This window comes from Ovis aries, chromosome 9 (assembly GCF_016772045.2).
Source record: "Ovis aries strain OAR_USU_Benz2616 breed Rambouillet chromosome 9, ARS-UI_Ramb_v3.0, whole genome shotgun sequence".
Lineage (NCBI taxonomy): Eukaryota > Metazoa > Chordata > Mammalia > Artiodactyla > Bovidae > Ovis > Ovis aries.
Window position 1 is genome coordinate 1,460,784 of NC_056062.1, and position 13,974 is coordinate 1,474,757.

The 13,974-nt window shown below is 43.0% G+C and overlaps 1 protein-coding gene across 45 annotated transcripts in view; it reads right to left on the bottom strand.

Moving 5' to 3' along the window:
• Window positions 1-13,974, bottom strand: part of RIMS1 (regulating synaptic membrane exocytosis 1) — a 599,063-nt gene that overhangs the window by 12,611 nt on the left and 572,478 nt on the right. For all 45 annotated transcript variants that reach the window (XM_060393556.1, XM_060393561.1, XM_060393554.1 and 42 more), the window contains one exon: window positions 293-431. In XM_060393556.1, the coding sequence (XP_060249539.1) occupies window positions 293-431 (139 nt within the window). The remainder of the gene's footprint in view (window positions 1-292; window positions 432-13,974) is intronic.

Genomic DNA, 13,974 nt, shown 5'->3' on the forward strand with positions numbered 1-13,974 from the left:
AGCCATTATATGTGGCATTTCTACCATAAGCCTCTGGTCATGGACTTTCTGAGCCTTTCTGGATAACAAAAAATCAGTTTATTCATGTTAAACCGCCATTTCCTCATCCCTTTGAGAGGTCTGAGTGACCAGGCCAGAGGTGTGTCTGTATCCTAAGAGGTCAGGCTGTTTTAAAGTGGATGGTGGAACTCCCGGTTCTACAAAGTAACTGCAGGATAACGAGAGCCTTGTTACCCTCCCTGTGACTCGGGACCCTCGGCTCCAGGCCTTGGGCATGTGCTGACCCACTTACTTTCCCTCGGAGCTGTAGCTGTTGATGCTGCCATCCGTGGACTCCCGGCTTGGCTGCCTCACCATTTTCCTCATCTCAGCTGCCATTCCTGTCTCGGTGCTTCTCTGGATGGTGCTTTTCAACTTCTTGTGGCCTGACTCTGGCAGGAGAGAGTAAAAGCAACTCTAAGTTTTTTTTTTTTTTTTTCAGACAGTTACCCTGGATATTGACTCTGCAAGTACAATTGTTAATTATGCGTATAATTCAAATTTTACTCACAAAAATAATGTCGAAGAGAATACTCTGAGGAATTAATCTCTTTGCTACAGGATTCTCTGGCTAAGAAGGCAGCCGCAGAAGGCAGACCACCGCCCAGCTTCAGAGACCACCTGACTCCCAATGAGCCAAAGTGCACCCCTGCACTATGGCTGCTCAAGTTGTCAGCTTCAGTGAAAAACTGGATTTTGCACTGTACTGTTCTGTGGAAGCTAACAGATTCTTCTAATCTGGAAGGTTCCAACTGATTGGAGACAGATCTGAATGACTGGGAATGTCCTCTACAGACGAGGCACTTGGAACCCAGCATGGAAAATGCCACTGTTTTGGTGCAGCCAGCTATCCACAATCCTCATAAAAGGGGGGAAAAAAGCAGCATTTTATTCAATGTTTTCTGTAACACTTTACATACAGGATCTCATCTGAGATGGCACAGAGGTTACCCATATAGGGCTCATTACTGGTGATGTTTCCAGTTGTTAGAGGTGCTTTCACAGAATACATTTTTGGAGGTTGAACTGCCAGTGAAAGGGTAGGAATCTGTTTGATCTTATTGTTTATAACTTGCCCTCTGCAAAGCACTGTGTGCTCCTACCAACCGACACATGGATGCATCTCTTTTCCCACCTACGGCTCTCGACTCTCTATCTGTGCTCCTGCTTTCTGTCTCACCCACTGGACTCAAGGCAGGGACTTCCCCTATGGCCATGATGGCTGCCATTAGCTTAGCTTGGGTGTTTACGTGTGTCCTGTGGCTCCTTCTTAGACATTGCTCCTGTATGAAGTCACCACGTAAAGCAACATCTCATCCCTGCATGCCTATCAGCACCACACCACCTGAGGGCAAGGGGCAAGCCCCCACGGCACGTTACCCAAGTGAGCCAGCTAGAATCCTGAGAAATGTTTACTCCAGGCATCCCGAGGCAATGAACGAGGGCAGAACACCAAATTCTACCGAAAATAATGAGGTTCATAGCTATAATAATGAAAGCAAACTTTTACATGTAAATGGAGGGGAGGATGCTGGGAACTAGAGAGAAATGGTTAAGAGGATCAGCCACAAGGATCTTTTCATTAAGGTATTCATTTATCCACTCAGTCAGCATTCCTTCCATCCATTCACCCTTCCTTTTATTCATGCACCCATACTTTCATCCATTAATTTATCCATTCATTCCTCCATCTATCCTTCCTTTCTCCATCCATCCATCCATCCGTCCTTCCTTCCCTCCATCCTTCCATGCATGCGCCCATCATCCCTAGCCCCATCCACACATCTATGCTTCCCTCCATTATTCTATCCATCCATCCTTCCCTCCCTCCAACCATCTTTCCTTCATCCTTCCCTCCATCCATTCTTCCTTCCCTCCCTCTTTCCATCCCTTCCTCCACCCAACAAATATTTACTAAACACCAACCAGGTGTCCCACACTGTTCTAGGTTCTGGGTAAACACTGCCAAATGACAAATTTCCTGTCATCATGGAGCTTACATACATGTATGTATTACACAAGAAAGGCAATTAACAAGTCAACAAATATGTAACAGGTCTGGTAATAACTGCTATGCATAAAAACAGGCAAGCGAAGGGGATGGAGATTGACGGAGCTGAGCAGCGGCTTTATAAAAAAGGGGTCAGGGTCTCATCAAACATCGGTCTGGAGGATGTGAGGGGACCAGACGGTGGCTCCCAAAGCTGGGTTGCTCCTGGTGGCTGTGATGGGGAGGCTGTGAGTGATGGCGGTCTGGTCATCAGCCCCCAGTCCACAGGTTTCCTCTGTGACGTTTCCAGTACTGATGTTGACTCCAGCCAGGAGGCTCTGTGCGCCTGGCTGTCCAGATGACGGAGGTACTACCAGAGCCTGGCTTCTCCCGCCTCTCCTAACACCTACTACAGGTGCTTGTAGCGATATATGTGTTTGATGAATGAAAAGAAAACATTTAAAAGCTAAGAGTTCTTTATCAATTTGTATTTTTCAAGTTTTTCTCAAAGAGGGGTATATCCTGAAATCCTTACGGCAGTATTAAATCTTCACAGCTTCCAAAATAAATCTAAGTGCTACACACTTTGCAAAAACATCATGTAAGAGGTCGGTTATTGAACTTTCTTTTATACTTATTTTATTTTGTGCATTTGGGTAATATGTTTTTTATTTTAGAGGTTTTTTTTCAAGCCTATTAAAGATGGCAATCATGGACCGATATCTTGTCTTACTCATGTTAAGAAATACTCAACAGAGTTTTAATGCACTCACTATACAACTGTATAAAGGCCCAGGTAACAGCTGGATAAGCAATTCTAGCTCTGAATCTTTCTGATTTACATTCAAAGGGCTCTCATATTATCTGGAATGTAAAGGGAAGGCTCAGAGTTTTATAGATGTGGAAACTGTACACAAGAGAAGTACAATTCATGCAACAAGTAACTGTCCAGCATTTGAACTGGTCTTCACCTTTTCTGCAGGCTGGTGATACAGCAGTGAATGCAACCAACCTCTGCCCGTTGGAGCTTACATTCTAGTGGGAACGATGGCTTCTTCAGTATCCCCCTCATTAGCCTGGAAGCTAGATGAGAAACCTGATTTTCTGAACCTCAGTCTTGTGATCATTCCATTATACCACAGTTTAGGGAAACACAGAGTCTGATCTGATTGACTTTACAAACAAAGCAAAAGTTTAGCTACAGATATTGTCATGTATGCATTTTCATATGGGCTCACAAATTCATTTGAAAACATTGAAGAATCACACATATTCTATACAAAGGTATATAATTATCTGTATTCATCCCTCTGAGCCATGACTGGAGTCAGAAATGGCAACCCATTCCAGTATTCTTGCCTGGAAAATCCCATGGACAGAGGACCTCAAAGGGTTGCAGTCCATGGGGTCGCAAAATCAGACATGACTGAGCTACTGAGCATGCATGCTATAATTACAGTATAAATGTTACATATATGACATTTTTAATACCAATATAATGTATTAAACCACTAAATATTAAAAAATACTGTTATGCCTATTAAAGATACCATCAGTATTTAATAATTACTTGTATCCACTGAAGAATCATTAACCCAAAAAAGACATGAAGTCTACCGGCAAATGATGTCATGAGACCTTTGACCTGAAACCCTGTCCCAAGTACTATACAAAGAACAAAAGGATTAGGAAACTAGTATATTTTAATATTCTACATTCACAGACACGTAAAAGTTAGTAAAATCCAAAATATTGAGGGGCAATACTTTACTCATGCTTTGGAAAAATATACATGCTCTCATAGAATATTCCAAAATGTGTCCTACTTATATGAACTTTCACTTTTCCTATTTTGAAATGTTGCATTTAGAAACAACCTATGGATGTATTAGCTCATTCTGCAAATGCTTGTTAAACGTCAAAGGCCTATAATCTGGTAGTCTGATAGCATTCTAGGTGTTAAAGTCACACAGGTTAGAGGAGAGGACATCCAGTAAACAGCTAAAGCAAGTCAGGTAACATGATGATTCTGGACAAATATCATATATCGCTTATATGCAGAATGTGAAAAACGATACAAATGAACTTACTTACAAACAGACTCACAGACACAGAAGACAAATCTATGGTTGCCAAAGGGGAAAGGGCAGGGGGGAGAGAAATCAGGAGTGTGAGATTAATACACACAGTACTATATACTAATAAAACTAAAAATTAATAAGGATCTGTGGAACACTGCTCAATGTTAAGCGGCATGGAGAGGAGGGGAGTTTGGGGGAGAATGGATATATCTATCACCAAGTCCCTTGGCTGTTCACCTGAAATGATCACAACATTGTCAATCAGCTATATACCAACACAAAATAAAAAGCTAAAAAATAACCTGCTGTATAGTATTGGGAACTGAATTCAATATCTTGCTTATTGTGTTCAAAATATTGTATACTGTATCATATATCTTCTATATTGTATTCAATGCCTTGTAAGAACCTATTCTTTACCAAAGGGAAAGGAATCTGAAGAAGAATAGATAGATAGATAACTGAATCACTTTGCTATACACCTGAGATTAATACAACATTGTAAATCAACCGTATTTCAACTTAAAAGTAAATAAAGATAATATAAATGGAAAAATAATGACTTTAGATTTTGAATCAGTTCAGTTGCTCAGTCGTGTCTGACTCTTTGCAAGCCCATTGACTGCACCATGCCAGGCTTCCCTGTCCATCTCCACTTCCTGGAGCTTGCTCAAACTTATGTCCATCAAGTCAGTGATGCCATTCAACCATCTCATCTTCTGTCATCCCCTTCTCCTCCTGACTTCAATCTTTCCCAGCATCAGGGTCTTTTCCAGTGAGTCAGTTCTTTGCATCAGGTGGCCAAGTCTTGGAGTTTCAGCTTCAGCATAAGTTCTTCCAAAGAATACTCAGGACTGATTTCCTTTAGGATGGACTGGTTGGATCTCCTTGCCGTCCAAGGGACTCTCAAGAGTCATCTTCAACACTACAGTTCAAAACCATCAGTTCTTTGGTGCTCAGTTTTCTTTTCTTTTCTTTTTTTTATGATGGTGATCCGATAAAATTTTTTATTTAGAAAAAGAGGCAGCAAGATGGATTTAGCCTGTGTGCTACAGATTGCGCCATGAACCTGACAAAGCCATATTCTGTGAAGTAGGTCAAAAGTAGTATTAGGCTCTCACATCCATACATGACCACTGGGAAAACCATAGCTTTGACTAGATGGACCTCTGTTGGCAAAGTTATGTCAGTTCTTTTTAATATACTGTCTAAGTTTATCAAAGCTTTTGTTCCAAGGAACAAGCATCTTTTAACTTCACGGCTGCAGTTGCCATCTGCAGTGATTTTGGAGCCCAAGAAAATAAAGTCTGTCACTGTTTCCATTGTTTTCCCATCTATTTGCCATGAAGTGATGGGACCGGATGCGATGATCTTAGTTTTTTGAATGTTGATTTTTAAGCCAGATTTTTCACTCTCCTCTTTCACTTTCATCAAGAGACTCATTAGTTCCTCTTTTCTTCTGCCATAAGGGTGCATATCTGAGGTTATTATATTTCTCGTGGCAATCTTAATTCCAGCTTGTGCTTCATCCAGCCTGGTATTTCGCATGATGTATACCGCGTATAGTTAAATAAGCAGGGTGACAATATACAGCCTTGACGTACTCCTTTCCCGATTTGGAACCTGTCTGTTGTTTCATGTCCGGTTCTAACTGCTGCTTCTTGATCAGCATACAGATTTCTCAGGAGGCAGTTAAGGTGGTCTGGTATTCCCATCTCTTTAAGAAATTTCCACGGTTTGTTGTGATCCACACAGTCAAAGGCTTTGGTGTAGTCAATAAAGCAGATGTTTTTCTTGAACTCCCCTGCTTTTTCTGTGATCCAACTGATGTTGCCAATTTGATCTCTGGTTCCTCTGCATTTTCTAAACCCAGCCTGAACCTCTGCAAGTTCATGGTTCATGTACTGTTGAAGCCTGGCTTGGAGAATTTTGAGCATTACTTTGCTAGTGTGTGAGATGACTGCAATTGTGCAGTAGTTTGAATATTCTTTGGCATTGCCTTTCTTTGGGACTGGAATGAAAACTGACTTTTTCCAGTCCCATGTCCACTGCTAAGTTTTCCAACTTTGCTGGCATATTGAGTGCATCATTTTCACAGCACCATCTCTTAGGATTTGAAATAGCTCAACTGGAATTCCATCTGAATATCATCTGGATACTGGATAGCACCACAGCAAATGAAGAAGAGCCTGTTTGTATTGAGAGAGTTCCTTTTGACCAGTTGGGCAGGGCAGGTGACTTGTAGACAAGGAGGCTGCCATGCAAGGGTCTGGGGGAAGGCCAGTCGAGGCAGAGGAGCAAGTGGCAGACCCCAAGGAGGGCCAGGCCTGCCCTGGTGGGTCTGAGACTACACACAAGGAGAGGAGGAGCCGGAGAGGCTCAGGCTCTGCTGGGAGCCTGCCTGGACTCTGTGCTCGAGTGTTGGGGAACCCAGGGCAGGGTCTCATTCTGATCTACCCTCTCACAGGGTCACCGAGCCACTGTGTGGGGCTGAACTCCTGGAGTAGAAGTGGAGGAGGCAGGGAAGCTCTCCTCCTTGAGGAGGGAAATGGAGGCCATGTTCGGAGAGCAGCAGGGCAGATCAGTGGGGGGAGGCTTTGAGCTTCTCTGGCAGTGTAGCTGACAGATGTCCTGCTCATCCATGTGCAAGTGGCTCAGAAAGACAGGAGGAATCAGGAACTTTCAGGTTTTCAGTTAGGACCACCAGCTGGAGGGGCTTCCCTGGTAGCTCAGTAATGAAGAATCTGCCTGCCAATACAGTGGATGCGGATTTGATCCCTGGGTCGGGAAGATCCCCTAGATAAGGAAGTGACAACCCACCCCAGTCTTCTTACCTGGGAAACCGCATGGATGGAGGAGCCTGGTGGACCGCAGTCCATGGGTCACAGAGATGCAGACACGACTGAGTGACTAGACAACAACAACTAGTTGGATGACAGTGTCACTTGCAGGGAGGCGAACTCGTGGGTGGTGGAAATTCTGGGTTCTCCAGTGGGTGACAGAGGAGCTCATGCAATAGCTGTGTGGAGAGTGAAGTAGGAAGGAGATGCAGGATCAGGCCCAGAGGGTCAGGTCACGTCCAGAGAGGCGGGAGGTGGGCAGACAGACAGGACACGCTGGCAGGCAGATGGGATGGAGATCTAGGGTACCCATTCGACCTCCAGGGAACAGAGAGTGATACACGGGGGAGTTGCGGTGGAGCCCAGGATGCTTTCACGTTTGAAGGTCTAGAAGAATATCAAGGCAGTTAGGGGGCCTCCATGGGAAGACCTTTTCAGGAGAAAAAGGGGTAAGGGCCATGGTGCTGAAATCAGAAGAATAAGGTGTCTCAGGAAGTAAGATAATTAGCTGTTGATTACTATTGAGAATTTTAGGAAGAAGCAGACCTGTAGAGCGGATGACAGGGCCGCCTCCATGGCAGCACTGATTTCGAGGGGAGCTGGGGACCATTCAGAAGAGGGAGCCAGAGATGAGGAGGCAGAGAGGCTCCAGCACCATTTCCAAAAGGTTTGCAGTGACTGAAAGAGTGTTTGGAGAGTCACACATGATGAGGGCAGGTTGTCCATTTCTAAAGATGTTAGAGATCTATGCAGATGGGAATCCATAGATGCGTAGGGTGAGGCCCAACAGTTTCAGGTGTAATATCATGGGTTGGAGAGGTAGAGAAAGATAAATAACGTCCAAAAAATCACCTTCCAATCAATGCAGCACCTAACCATCAAATGAAAAGTCAATCCCATCCAGCAACTGGAAATATCAGTAAAAGAATATAACTTAATGGATTAAACAATTTGAATTCAAAAGATAAGTATAATAATGTCTTTCTTATTAACTCATAGAAAGAACAGAGGAAGTGCTTCAGTTTGGTTATCTTGAAAGTAACAACTGAGCTCACTGATAAGATTCATTTTGTTTATATGTACAGCGACAAAATTCAGTTGTTTTGAAACAGAAAAGTTGTTGTTGTTAATGTGACCCGTTTTGTTTATTCATTCATTTATTAACTTATTCAAGGAAATTTTCCCTGAATGTTTCGGGCCAGTGCTGTGTATATACACTTGGAAAGGAAAGAGTCCCTGATTCCAGGCAGCTCACGGCCTTGGAGGAGGGATGGGCAAGTACTGATCCTGAGGGGTCAGTGCACCCCAGAGGATTTATTTTATATGCATTTAGCTGCAGCTTTTTATCTAATGTAATGCTCCTAACACGGAGAGAAGAAGGGCAAGAGAGAGAACGGTTTAGACAGTGAGGGGTTTGCTGCTTGCCCGGCCACTAAATGAGCAATAACCTGGCAGAACCGGGAAGTGAGAAATGCAAAACTTCTCTTCATTCACTTTTGTCAGTTCCTCAAGAGAATTCTGAGTCTATGTGTGTCTGTGTGTGCTAGGCACTCAGTCATGTCCAACTGTGTGACCCCATGGACTGTAGCCCACCAGGCCTCTCTGTCCATGGGATTCTCTAGGCAAGAATACTGGAGTGGGTTGCCATTTCCTTCCCCAGAGGATCTTCATGACTGACTCAGGGATCAAACCCGGGTCTTCTACATTGCAGGATTTTTTTTTTTACTGTCTGAGCCACTAGGAGGCCCTCTAGAGTTTATGATGACCTCTAATAAAATACATTGCCTAAATGCAAACCAATCACTTTATCTAGTGTGTAAACAGAGCAGCAGCAAAAGAGTCTAACTGATGGGACTGGACTCCCTGAGACACTACAGGCTGATACCCAAGGGATTCTCAAAGGCAATTTTAACGCTGTGCAGATGGTGAAAAGGCATTTGCATTTCATGCCAGGGGAACATCATATATAAAGGTCTCAAATGAGGAGGAACATGGTCTCCTGAAGTGGGTACATTTCTGAGTTGACTCAAGTTAACCTCAAGTTGACACTGTGAGTGCTGAGTGCAGAGAGGGAGTTCTCTACATGACCTCTGACCTGATGCTCTCCAGATGCATGGTTATGTACCACCTGGGTGGCTGCAGCTGCTGTTTACTACTGATGCCGTTCTTATGGGCATCAAATTCTTGGTCCCCCAGGGCCACACAAAACTGTGTGTACTCTGTCTTGTGCACAACACAACACAGATCTCTAGTGATCATTTTTTACAAGAAAAGACCCAGCAGTTCTCCTGTTGCTGTCAGACACTTCCAATGTTGTGGCAACCACACCATCGGAAAACATTTATTAGGCAGTCTGTTCCAACGGTGCCACAGTGAGTTTCTGGGTATTTTTAAACAAACAAAAATGTTCCTTTTGTGCTGGGCCAAGGTTCTTGAATATACCTCACCCCACTCCAGATAAGTACAACTTGTAAAAGTTTCATAAGTCTGAAGAACATTTTTAGAACACGGCATGAAAGTTCTTGCATTTTTATGGTTTCCCTCATTCATTCTCCATTTTAATCCTACAAGCCATAAAGTTTACAGTTTTCCCAGTTTCCAAAGAGGTTTATAATGAAAGATACACAATGGTCAAGAAGCTAAAAATAGAATCGTTAGGAATACTTTTTGTGAGATGGATGGAATAAGTGCCCTTAATAATATTTTCAGAATTCTTTCAGTCTTTCCCAGTGATGTAGTGATGCTTTTTTGTTTGTTTGTTTTAAACACGCAGGATCTTAGTTCCCTGAGCAGGGAGTGAACTCATGTCATCTGCACTGGGAGCTCAGAGTCCTAACCACTGAACTGCCAGGGAAAGACCCCGGCTATGCTTTCTTATTTCACTGCAGTAACCTGAAGGAGGTTATGGTGCTTCCTTTGCTGCTGTGTGCTCTGCAAACATGGCTTTAGAAGGTCTATACTGACTCCTGACATCTGCTTTTCAGCCTACCCATGACTGAAAGTGGCTCCCTGGTGAGAAGCTGGCATCCTGCTGACTGCCTGGAATGCCTGCAGTCAGACCATCTCGGCTCCCTCACACAGTGAGTTTTCCAGGAAAATGTTTCCTACTATGACCTCAGAGCTTCCCAGGTAGTGCAGTGTTAAAGATTTGTCTGCCAATGCAGGAGATGTGGGTTCAATCCCTGGGTCAGGAAGATCCCCTGGAGGAGGAAATGGATATCCACCCACTCCATTATTCTTGCCTGAGAAATCCTATGGACAGAGGAGCCCGGCAGGCTACAGTTCATGGAGTCCCCAAAGAGTCGGACACTATTTAAGCGACTAAACAACTCAACTGCTTCGTCTTGAAGAGATGGTGAAAATGTGAGCAAGTTCAAGATTCTCTTTTAAATAATCTGCAGATTAAACTTAATAATGCGGTCCCCAAATATTCAGGTAAAGAGGCTTAAGGTTACTGAAACACACCACCTGCCCCGCATCCTGTTTTGGCCAAAACCATCAGGGAGGAGGCAGCCGCATGCTGGACATCTGGCTTGAGTCCAGGTCTCTATGTTTCCAAAGTATGGCCTGGACTGAACAGGGTTCCCCCCATCACCCATCCACAGTTCACAGGTTGAAGTCCTAACCCCCAAAATCTTAGGATAAGACTATTGGGAGATGAGGCCTATACATGGTGATTAACTTAAAAGAAGCCCCCTAGGGAGACCTTAACCCATCTGACTGGTGTCCTCACAAGAAGAGGAGATGAGGATGCAGAGTGACCACGGCATGGAGAGGCAGTAAGACAGCATCCACCGCCAAGCCAAGGACAGATGCTTCAGAGGAACTACACCTGCCCATACCGTGATCGTGGACGCCCAGCCCCTAGAACTGTGAGGGGATAAACTGCTGTTCCAACACCCAGTCAGTGATATTTTGTCATGCAGACTGAGCAAACCCTTACATCTAGCGAGTGGATACTATATACGGTCATCTTCTTGTTTAATAAATGTGATGCATACAAGTTAAAGCACCTGGGGATCAATGATCACCTACATGTTCTGAGGATGAGATTAAGCCCCCAATCCTGGGATGGATTTATTTCAGCTTGACTTGATTAAAAAGTGCTCTAAAGTATGTCATGGAGATATCTAAAGTGTTTATTAACAACTCAATGTTCAGAAAATAAGGCCTCAGATATATCTGCAACCGGACAAGGGATTAACTTCCAAAGCATACAAACAGCCCAAATAGCTAAAAATAAAAAAAAAAAATCAGAAAACAGAAGGTCTAGCTAGAAACTTCTCCAAAGAAGACATACAGTTGGCCAAAAAGCACATGTAAATATGCTCAACATCACTAATTATTAGCCAAGTGCAAATGAAAACTACAATGAGGTGTCACCTCACATCAGTCAGGATGGCCATCATTTAAAAGTCCACAAGCAGTAAATGCCAGAGAGGGTGTGCAGAGAAGGGAACCTTTCTACACCGTTGATGGGAATGCAAGCGGGTGCAGCCACCGTGGAAAATAGAATGAAGGTGCTTTAAAAACTAAAAACAGAGCCATCACATGATCCAGCGATTCCACTCTTGGGCATACATCCGGAGAAAGCCATACTTTGAAAAGATATATGCCTCCTAAGTTCATTGCAGCACTATTTACGATAGCCAAGACATGGAAACAACGTAAATGTCCATCAACAGATGAATGGATAAAGAAGCTGTGGTATATATACATACTTGGATGTGTTCTAAGTTGCTTCATTTGTGTCTGACTCTTTGTGACCCTATGGACTAGCCTTCAGGGCTCCTGTGTCCCTGGGATTCTCCAGGCAAGAATACTGGAGTGGGTTGCCATTACCTCCTCCAGGAGATCTTCCCCACCCAGAGATGGAACCTGAGTTTCCTTACCCACTGAGCAGCGGGGAGCCCATGATATATATACAAGGGATATATATACTCAGCCATAAAAAAGAATGAAATAATGCTATTTTTTTTTGCAGCAACATGGACGAATCTAGAGATTATCATACTAAATGAAGTATGTCAGACAGAGACAAATATTTTATGATATCACTTATATATGGAATCTAAAAAAATGATACAAATGAAGTTATATACAAAACAGCAACAGACTCACAGACACAGACAACAAACTTACGGTTATCAAGGGGGAAAGTTGGGGAGGGATAAATTAGGAGGATGAGATTAACATATAAACACTACTATATCCTTGGGTTGGGAAGATCCCCTGGAGAAGGAAATGGCAATCCATTGCAGGATTCTTGCCTGGAAAATCCCATGGACAGAGAAGCCTGGTGGAGTACAGTCTATCAGGATGCAAACAGTCAGACATGACTTAGCGACTAAACAGTAGCAAAAAATAGCGTATATAAAAACAGATGAACAACAAGGACCTATTGCACAGAACAGGGAATTCTATTCTAATATTCTGTAATAATCTAAATTGGAAACGAATCTGAAAAAGAAAAGGTGTATGTATATGTATAACTGAATCAGTTTGCAGTACACCCGAAACTAACACAATATTATAAATCAAGTAGACTCCAATATAAAATAAAATTATTTTTAAAGTTAACAAATATGCTAAATATACTTCTCGCCAAAAATAAATAAGTAAATAAATAAACAAAAAACCCACTCAGTGTTCAGAAAATAAGGCCTCAGATTTATTTTCCCAGGAGTAAAACATAGCACATTTATGTCCCATATATTTTTTTAAACTCTTCTTTGTTCTAAATTAACACCTTAATTGAAACTGTATTTCACTTACTGAGTGTAAACTTAGAATATCTCCTTAACTATATGACATTCTGACTGTAAAAATAAAACAATACTTCAGGCTGAAACCTACAAGAAAACGTTTCATTGCACATTTTAGTTTTTTTCTTTTTTTTTTTTAAATGTTTAAACCAAGTTATTACCATTTAGATGGGACCCCCAGACCATCTTACCTGTCTCCTGAGAAACCTGCATGTGGGTCAGGAAGCAACAGTTGGAACCCTGAATGGAATAACTGATTGGTTCAAGATTGAGAAAGGAGTAAGACAGGGCTGTCTGCTGCACCCTGTTTGTTTAATCAGTACACTGAGCACATCATGAGAAATGTGGGGCTGGATGAGTTACAAGCTGGAATCAAGATAGGTGGGAGAAACATCAACCCCAGGTGTGCAGATGGTACCACTCTAATGGCAGAAAGTGAAGATGAACTAAAGAGCCTTTTGATAAGGGTGAAAGAGGAAAGTGAAAGAGCTGGCTTAAAAACTCAATATTAAAAAAGCTAAGATCATGGCATCTGGCCCTATTAAACTGAAAGTGAAAGTGAAGTTGCTCAGTCATGTCTGACTCTTTGCGACCCCATTGACTGCAGCCTACCAGGATCCCCCACCCATGGGATTTTCCAGGCAAGAGTATTGGAGTGGGTTGCCATTTCCTTCTCCAGGGGATCTTCCTGACCCAGGGATCAAACCCAGGTCTGGCCCCATTACCTCATGGCAAATAGAAGGGGAAAAAATGGAAGTAGTAACTGATTTCCTCTTTGGGGGATCTAAAATCACTGCGGATGGTGACTGCAGCCATGGAATCATAAGGCGTTTGCTTCTTGGCAGGAAAGCAATGACAAATCTATACAGTGTTGAAAAGCAGAGACAATACTCTGCCAAAAAAGGTCCATATAGTCAAGGCTGTGGTCTTCCCAGTGGTCATGTAAGGTTGTAAGAGCTATACCATAAAGAAGGCAGAGCAGCAAAGAATTGAATCCTTTGAACTGTGGTGCTGGAGAAGACTCCTGAGAGTCCCTTGGACCGAAAGGAGATTAAGGCAGTCAATCTTGAGGGAAATCAACCCTGAATACTCATTGGAAGGACTGATGCTGAAGCTGAAACTCCAGTGACTGATTTTGGTCATCTGATATGAAAAGCTGACTCATTAGAAAAGTCCTTTATGCTGGGAAAGATTGAGGGGCAGAAGAAGTGGGTGTCAAAGGATGAGATGGCTGGATGGCATCACTGATGCAATGGACA